The sequence below is a fragment of the Ruditapes philippinarum genome, unplaced genomic scaffold, assembly GCF_026571515.1.
Source record: "Ruditapes philippinarum isolate M1 unplaced genomic scaffold, ASM2657151v2 ctg272_1_1_1_1, whole genome shotgun sequence".
NCBI lineage: Eukaryota > Metazoa > Mollusca > Bivalvia > Venerida > Veneridae > Ruditapes > Ruditapes philippinarum.
Window position 1 is genome coordinate 56,217 of NW_026860885.1, and position 8,498 is coordinate 64,714.

The 8,498-nt window shown below is 31.5% G+C and overlaps 1 protein-coding gene across 1 annotated transcript; it reads left to right on the forward strand.

The window, feature by feature from the left end:
* Positions 1-8: 8 nt before the first annotated feature.
* LOC132713739 (G-protein coupled receptor GRL101-like) lies at positions 9-8,075 on the forward strand. Its single transcript, XM_060696420.1, has 7 exons — positions 9-252; positions 1,474-2,518; positions 3,430-3,959; positions 4,263-4,390; positions 4,533-4,581; positions 5,220-5,467; positions 5,805-8,075. The coding sequence occupies exons 2-7, from the start codon at positions 1,665-1,667 to the stop codon at positions 5,937-5,939; spliced, it is 1,944 nt and encodes a 647-aa protein (XP_060552403.1). The 5' UTR covers positions 9-252; positions 1,474-1,664; the 3' UTR covers positions 5,940-8,075.
* The last annotated feature ends 423 nt before the right edge of the window (positions 8,076-8,498 follow it).

The following is an 8,498-nucleotide window of genomic DNA, read 5'->3' on the forward strand; positions in this document are numbered from 1 at the left end:
CAAAACTGCAGTTTTCCAAAACAAAAAACAAAGCGATTATTATTCTTGAGAATAGTAACGAATCATCGATCGTCTCAAGCTTAGTATTGTCCAATATTTCAGAGACAGGGTTTCTAATATATCGAGTGATTAAAGATTACAACTCTTCTGTGTATAATGATAACAAATACAAAGTTGCTAAGGATATACACATCAGTAAATGGAGTACTCTATTTTTGACTGGATTCCGACGATTTCCAGAAATATGTACAGGTGAGTGAAGGAGATTTTAATAAACTTATTGGTGAATAAATTATCTGCAGTAATCAATGATACTATGTAAGAATAACATATATTTTTAATGCGCAATCATTTCTTGCATTTATTCAAATAGTCTAAAACTCCTGCATCAATAACAATTTCAGCTTCGAACGAAATGTCCAGCTGCACATATGTCACAAAAGGCTTTAAAAGAAAATATCGATTCTTTTAACTTGAAAACCAATGTTATTATATAGATGACCTGGTTAGAATTTCCTCTCCTCTTTTCTGTATGTTTTATACGGTGTTCCGTTTGGAAAATCGTGATTATTCATTTCGTCTGTACGATGGTACGATGGTGAAAACGCGATGGAACGATGGTGAAAACACCATGGTACGATTGTGAAATCGCGATGGCGCGATAGCACGATGGTAAAAACTAGATATTACATCGCGTTTTCACCACCGTACCATGTTACATCGCGTTTTCACCATCGTACCATCGCGATTTCACTATCGCACCATCGCGTTTTCACTATCGTACCATCGCGCCTTCGTGTTTTCATCATTGTACCATAGCAATTTTACAATCGTACCATCGCGTTTTCACCATCTGACTTTCGCGTTTTCACCATCGTGCAATCGCGATTTCACGATCGTGTCATCACGCTTTGACTATCGTACCATCGCGCTTTCACCATCGTACCATCGCACTTTCATTATCGTGCCATCGTGCTTTCATCATCGTACCATCGCATTTTCACCATCGTACCATCGCGTTTTAACCATCTTACCATCGGGTTTTCATCATCGTGCCATCGCGATTTCACCATCATGTCATCGCGCTTCCACCATCGTACCATTGCGCTTTCACCATCGTAACATCGCGTTTTCACTATCATGTCATCGTGCTTTCACCATCATACCATCGCGTTTTAACCATCGTACCATCGGGTTTTCACCATCGTGTCATCGCGTTTTCACCATCGTGCCATGCGCAAATTTAAAACCGCGTGAACTTTTTAATGTCATTTGCGCAATATTTCATAACAGCTAATGTAAATTATTTCACAGTATTTGTGTCGTATAACATCTCATTTTCGTCGTGTTTGATTCTAAAATATTATCATTTCTGTAACAACTTTATCAAACATTGTTATGCTACTATAATGATGTTATCATTACTTATGCTTTTGTGCTATATATATTTATAATGATTCACTTACGTTTTAGAGGCTTCATACGTTCCATGTGCTGGAAAGTACAGATGTTTGTCTAGTAAGCAATGTATACCACTTCAACAAGTCTGTGATGGTGTCATCCATTGCAGAAATGGGGACGACGAACGTCTTTGTAAGACTGTGTGCCCTCCGAAATGCAATTGTATCGGCTATGTAATCAATTGTAGGGCGGCCAACATATCTATGGCTGATATTTCATCATTGACAACACAGGCTATGAGTGCTGATTTAAGTAAAAATCTGGAAATAAAAGAAATACGCAAAGATCAGTTAAACTTTCCCTATATGTTACGACTTAATATTTCGTCGTGTGACATTGATAATATGCATAGAAAGGCTTTCTATCATTTGCACAATTTAATATCATTAGATCTTAGCAACAATAGAATACAACGGTTACGTCATATGATATTTAGTAATCTTCGTAATCTAACACACTTGAATCTTGATAGGAACACGGAATTGACTCGCATTTCATCGACTGCTTTTAAAAATTTAGAATCAGTAAGAAGTTTAAAAATTTCAGGCACAAAGCTAAAAAAGATTATCTCACTAACGTTCTCTGGCTTACAGTTGGACAGTTTAGATATTTCCCACAACAAAATTGAAGATATTGAAGATTATGCCTTCAACAATTCTATTGTTGGTAAGATAAATTTTGAAGGCAACAATGTGATAAAATTCGGAAAGTTTATGTTCAACGGCGTTTTATCACTTCGTGAGCTTCGTACACCTGCATTTAAATTCTGTTGTATCCGTCCTTGTTATTTGCCTGAAAAAGATTGCAAACCATTGAAGAATGAATTTTCCTCGTGTGAAGATCTGATGAGAAATTCTGTCCTCCAAGCAGTTCTCTGGCTAGTTGGTGTATCTTCTTTGTGTGGAAACATATCGTCAATCATCTACCGTCTTGTCTACGATCGTGAAAGGCTTAAGATTGGTTATGGCATATTTGTAACTAATCTTGCAGTTGCAGATTTTCTGATGGGGGTATACCTGATCATGATAGCTGTTGCTGATTCACTTTATAGAAACAGGTACAGATTTGTAACTGCTTCACTACACCGACACAGACTTTTATTATGTTTAACTGATTCATTCTACAGAAATACGTATACTGGTTTATTTCTTCATAAGCAGGTATAGATTAATAACTGACTCATTCTAAAAAACAGGGCTGTACTGATTTTAATCTAATTCACACTATTGAATCAGGTACTGATTTATAACATATTAATTTACTCTATAGAAACAGGAAGTGATTTGTAAATTATTCATGCATAAACGGTGTCTTTTGACAGTAGTCTTAGACTACTTAAACAAATTGCGATCTTCACTCTCCTAAACATTGTACTAAATTTCAACCTTTTCATTCAACTGTCATTTTTACATTAAAGCCCTTTATATTTTTCAAAATGCCAATTCTTGTTTTTCAGAAACACTAGTTATAAAAACTATTCATATACATTTTTTTATCAAAAATAAACTAACACCAACAAAAAATATTAAATAAAACTGCTTTAACAGTCTGTGATATCATTTGTGATATCATTATTGTAACTATTACATAGGTATTATTATTTCATAAATGCTGATTTGCACTTTTCAAACTGAATGTTTCTATATGTCTGCTTTACCAAACATACTTTTTTAAAACTGACCATTTGCTACATTAGATTATATACAGATAAAAATAATACTTGTCTTTTTAATTTTCTTCAATTTTTATCGTTTTAAATAGAGGGTTGTGTTAAAGAATGTCCTATGACTAAAACATAATCGTGTGGTGTTAATAACTAACAATAAGCTTTGCTTCTGTATGGAAATATTGGATTAAAATAAGCTGAAATCGATTTTATTAACTCTAAGAGAAGTGATAATAATGTATCTCAAATACAAATATCTCTTATTTTTCATTGGTCATTATTTTTGTACCATTTATTTTCAGATATATTTTTATGGATGATCAATGGAGAAACAGTAAATGGTGTGTCACAGCCGGGGTTTTGTCGACACTTTCGTCTGAAGCAAGCGTTTTCTTTCTTTGCTTGATCACATTAGACCGACTCTTAGTAATCAAGTTTCCCTTCGGCAGAGTCAGGTTTGGACCTATGAAGGCGTATATCTGTAGCGGAATGTGCTGGCTTATTTCCATAACCTTATCGATCATTCCAGTTCTGTACACTAGTCATTTTCAAAACAAATTCTACTCTAAAACAGGAGTTTGTATTGCATTGCCTTTAACACGAGATAAACCTCCAGGATGGGTATATTCTGTGTCAATCTTTGTTGGACTTAATTTCTGCACTTTTATTCTTGTTGCCATAGGACAAGTTTCAATATTTACAGAACTTCGACGATCCACATCAGTTATGAAGAAGACAGAGAAGTCCAGAAAACGTGATTTAAGAGTTGCTAGAAATCTTATTCTCGTTGCAACAACTGACTTCCTATGTTGGTTTCCAATAGGTGTGATGGGTAAGGTCTCGTACAAATCTTAGATTGACATTAATTTTTCTTGTAAGTTTTGCATCACGATAAATCGAATGAATTTCCATTACCCAAATCTAGCCTCAACAAGATTTATGTAGGACATATTATGCAAAAATATATTATTAAGAGCATTTGTGTCTGTTCTACTTTTTTGGTAGAAAACAAATCTTTTGAATCATTTTAACTCCTTTTTTTCCAAACATATAATTTTATATTCATAAATCTAATATACATGTCCCATTAAAAATAAATACAACAATATCAACATTACTCTCATCTCTCTTTCAGGTATTTTAGCATTGAATGGATTTTCGATTTCAAGTGATGTTTATGCATGGTCAGCCGTTTTCATATTACCTATTAACTCTGCCCTCAACCCGTTTTTATATACAGTGACAGCAATAATCGGGAAGAAGGTATAAAATCATATGAAAGCTGATTATCTTAAATACATAAAGAGCACATTAAATACATTTTAGTGCCGTTACCAAGATTTTTTTTGTAGTTACGTTATAATCTATTTGCAATCCGTTTATGTTTTTCCTTGTTTCATTTTAGAGTTTTAATCCAAGTCTCGATGAGCAGAGTAGAACGTTGGTGCAGAAAGGTAAACAACTCTTACAAGCTCCAGTTAGATTATTCTTATTTTAACAAAATATTACGTTATATTTAATTAAAGCAACTATTTTTTGCATCACTCTCTAAATAGCATTTAAGGGATTGTCTGTCCGTTAGTAAATCGCGGTGTTAAATGTTTGTTTGAAATAGGTTTATTTTTTCTACGTGTAATTATTGATCATGTGTATAATGAAGTTAAATAAAAAATATTAAATATTTCAAGTGTATCATACTGTAGGCGGTTAGAAATTATTTTAATACCAATACATTCTATTTTATAACCAAATATAATCTTATTCCGTTAAAAAGCATACAAAAATTTGCATTCAACATGCTGCGTGTGATTCAACTTTCAAAAGGAGTGACGTTTTGCACTTTAACGAAACCATGGTGCCTGTACAGGTTTCGAAATATCAATTGTTAATCCTTTTAATGACATCGATCTTATATTTTTACATTCATAACTGTTATGTTAATATGAATCCTTTCAAATTGTTTGCAATCATGATAGCCAGTCAAATATAATGCGCTAGCTTTTAGACGCTAAAATTATAAAAGTAATTTGATTTCTGTCATAAACCAGTAACATTTCTGTACAGTTTAATATTACTTGTCCCTTTTCTGTAGAAATTGGCTCCGCCATTCTAGAATACCAGACATTCAGCAGATCTGTGCGGATGAAACGAGAACTTGTACCAAAAGGAATGACTCGCAGTATTCAAGAAATACTTTATGACGACAGCTGTTTGTCTCTCAACTTTGTTACAACCATTTCCAAACAACTTGTCGATTATCTGCGTCTATTACACGAGTCTTTTATTGCAATAGACAAGATATGTGAGACAAACATTTACATTAAATATGATAAAACAAAGGTATTTATCTTACATTATCTTATACATTAATATAACACTTACAAAAGATATATAAATTTAGCTAAGTCAATTTCGTCAATTAGATGTTATAGACATATTGTGTAGTTTCAAGAATAATTACTCCTATCCGTTTTTTAAATACTTGTCAACGATATAAAATGTTCAGTAATTAAACAAAAACATATAATATTCAAAGCGTTTCATTTGTTTTTATATTATAAATGTGACATATTTGGTATTTTAAGATGTCGTACACATCGTAGGGATTTCCTAAGTTTCTTACGCAAAACACTTTCACGATATTTTAATTAGTAAATTTGACTACTTTTTTATATAGATGAACAAACCAATTGTTGTAATCGATGCAAAAGTCTCGTTAACTGCCGACGAAAAAGCACATCAGGAAAATATCCGCCAATATGGAAACCTTCTTCGAAAACTTATTCTAAAATGTAAAAATGGCGTGAAGTAGTAGGAAAAAAAAGAAAGAACAGCTAAACAAATCAAAATTGCAATCTGTTTATACTATAGACTACATGTATGTGAAAATGAATGACAGATCGTGTAATCTTTACCGTTTAGGTACTTCCTCCTGAATCAAAAATGATGTTTGGTTTTTATAACTTTTATAACTTTATGTCGATTCTTGGGTAAGTGTATATTGTTAGTGAACTATTGAAAATCGAGTAAGTTTGCATTTTGCCAAAATTCCTTTCACCTTTGCAATGAATGAAAAAAAGCTGACATGGAAATTACATCACTATAACAATATTTATTGGTATCTACCTTTAACGTTCAATTTATAGAAATACGAGGGACATTTTATACTTTATGCAGCTTTATAACTCTATTATATCCTTATAATATTTTCAATTATCAACAGTTGGTCTCAATTTTTAAATATATTGTCAAACCAGCAAAATATATAAAAAAAAACAAGATCAACAAGGAAGAGTGGCGTTCATTGAACGTATCACTTAACAATGAAAAGAAATGAGCATAATGTCACTTCAAACGAGACTTGCGAAGGTGTGATACACAAAGCATAAGAAACAAAATCAATGTCTTTAAGTTTACAGCGTTAAGTATTAATAAACTAGTACTATAAATTATATGCAAAATCGTAGTACAAATATGAAGCTTGTCCCTTTTAACGTGTTATTTTTTACTTTATGATTAATTTTGAAATTAAAGTGACACTTTTATCGTTTAACTGTAATTGCCTTAAACATCTTTATACATATATGTCCAAGACCATATTTCATATAGGACCAAGTCCATACTATTTCATGTTGTTGTTTTTGTTGTTGTTGTTTTTGTATTATTGTTGGTGTTGGTGTTGTTGTTATTCTTTAATTCATTTATTTATTAAAAAGCGTGTTCCACTATTTTTGGACATTCATTTGCCAATTATACTGGACAGGTGTATTTACTTATTGAACATGTATCACAACTAAGGAAGAAACAGTGATGTTGAACTAAACATGTGTTACATGCCCGCTTTTATAAAAATTGCCATTAAGTATCTTCACGTTGTCCATTTTGTTGTTATTTTTTAGTGTTTTTATTAAAAGTTGTGACCAACATTCTTTAAATGATTGATTATGATATTTTTTTAAACTAATTCTGTATATTAAATGTTGTCATAAATGTGTCAATGTTGTTTACATAGATTCTAATATTTCAAACATATTTGTCTTTAATCGTGTCAAATTGTGTTAGCACAGTTATTTGCAAAATTTTTCATTACTATTTTGTGAGGAGAGCGGTGACCTGGTGTTAAAGCAGCATGCCTCCAGAATATCATGCTAATATTCATATAAAAAGGTTGAAAAGTATTTAAAATTAAAATGTTGTGAAGTAACCAAAAGGAAGCGATTTACACATTACAAACAGCACTCACGACCCATTTAAATTACCAAAATGTAGTCAAAATATTCAAAAATAGCTTTCACTGCGTTAGTAACATGTAAATTATTACTTAAATCTTGATTTTTTCCCCTTTTCATAAAATCCAAGTACATTATTCTCAGGTTTAATTTTATTGAACTATTTTGGCTCATCAGGAGGCATGCATGCAGCTTTCAAGGTTTTGCGTTCGGAACCATGGGTTTTAGCCATACTCGTGTCATAATTAACCATGTTTCCTCATATACTGGTTTCCTCATATACAGAACTGGTAACTTTCAAAAAGTGGACCCAAATATGCTTCAAATAAGATTAAAGTTTTCATCATCATTGAGCTAAAAAATGTGTTAAATTGAATATTTACTGAAATTTTGTCACAAATGTATTTTGTGTACTGAGCTATAACTAAAAATTAATGTGTTGGTGGTGTATTTTAATAGATATTTGGAGTAATAGATGTAATCCTAATTCATGTTATATTCTAGATGTTTTAGTAATTAGTTTGAACTTTAACAGAAATAGAAATGACTGTTTATTGACTTCACTTATAGCTGCAAACTTTGCAATTTTTCAAGTCCTTTTGAGTATTTCATTACAGGATTTGCAGACTGAAAAAAATCGGTGCTGGAAGGCATTGTGAGAAAATTCATATTTTATCTTCTGTTCTAAACAAACTTTATCAAATTGAATATTCTAGAATCTTTATGGTTCTACCCTTGTCACATTGTCGTTTCCTCGTATTATCAAAAATTTGCATTTTAAGTTAGTGCAGACAATACTGAGAAAATACGTTTGACATATAACATTTTTTAATAAAAGTTTTTTTTGTTTGCTATCTGTAAAAAATTTAGAGCAATTAATCTTTTCAGTTTTCTAATGAGAAACATATTTCTGTATTTTAAGAGATTCTTGGAGTAATAGATGTAATCCTAATTCATGTTATATTTTAGATGTTTTGACTTCATGTTATATTTTAGATGTTTTGACTTATATAGATGATTTTGTTATTCTTGAAGTTGTTTTTTTGTTTTTGTTTTTGTTTATTATTATTATTATTATTATTATTATTATTATTATTATTGTTATTGTTGTTGTTGTTGTTGTTGTCGTCGTCGTTATTATT

Excerpts from the sequence above, each read along its gene's own strand:
- LOC132713739 (XM_060696420.1), top strand. The coding sequence starts at position 1,665 with ATGGCTGATATTTCATCATTGACAACACAGGCTATGAGTGCTGATTTA. Across the intron at positions 4,391-4,532 it reads CAGCAATAATCGGGAAGAAG|AGTTTTAATCCAAGTCTCGA; the intron begins GTATAAAATCAT and ends GTTTCATTTTAG. Across the intron at positions 5,468-5,804 it reads TTAAATATGATAAAACAAAG|ATGAACAAACCAATTGTTGT; the intron begins GTATTTATCTTA and ends TTTTTTATATAG.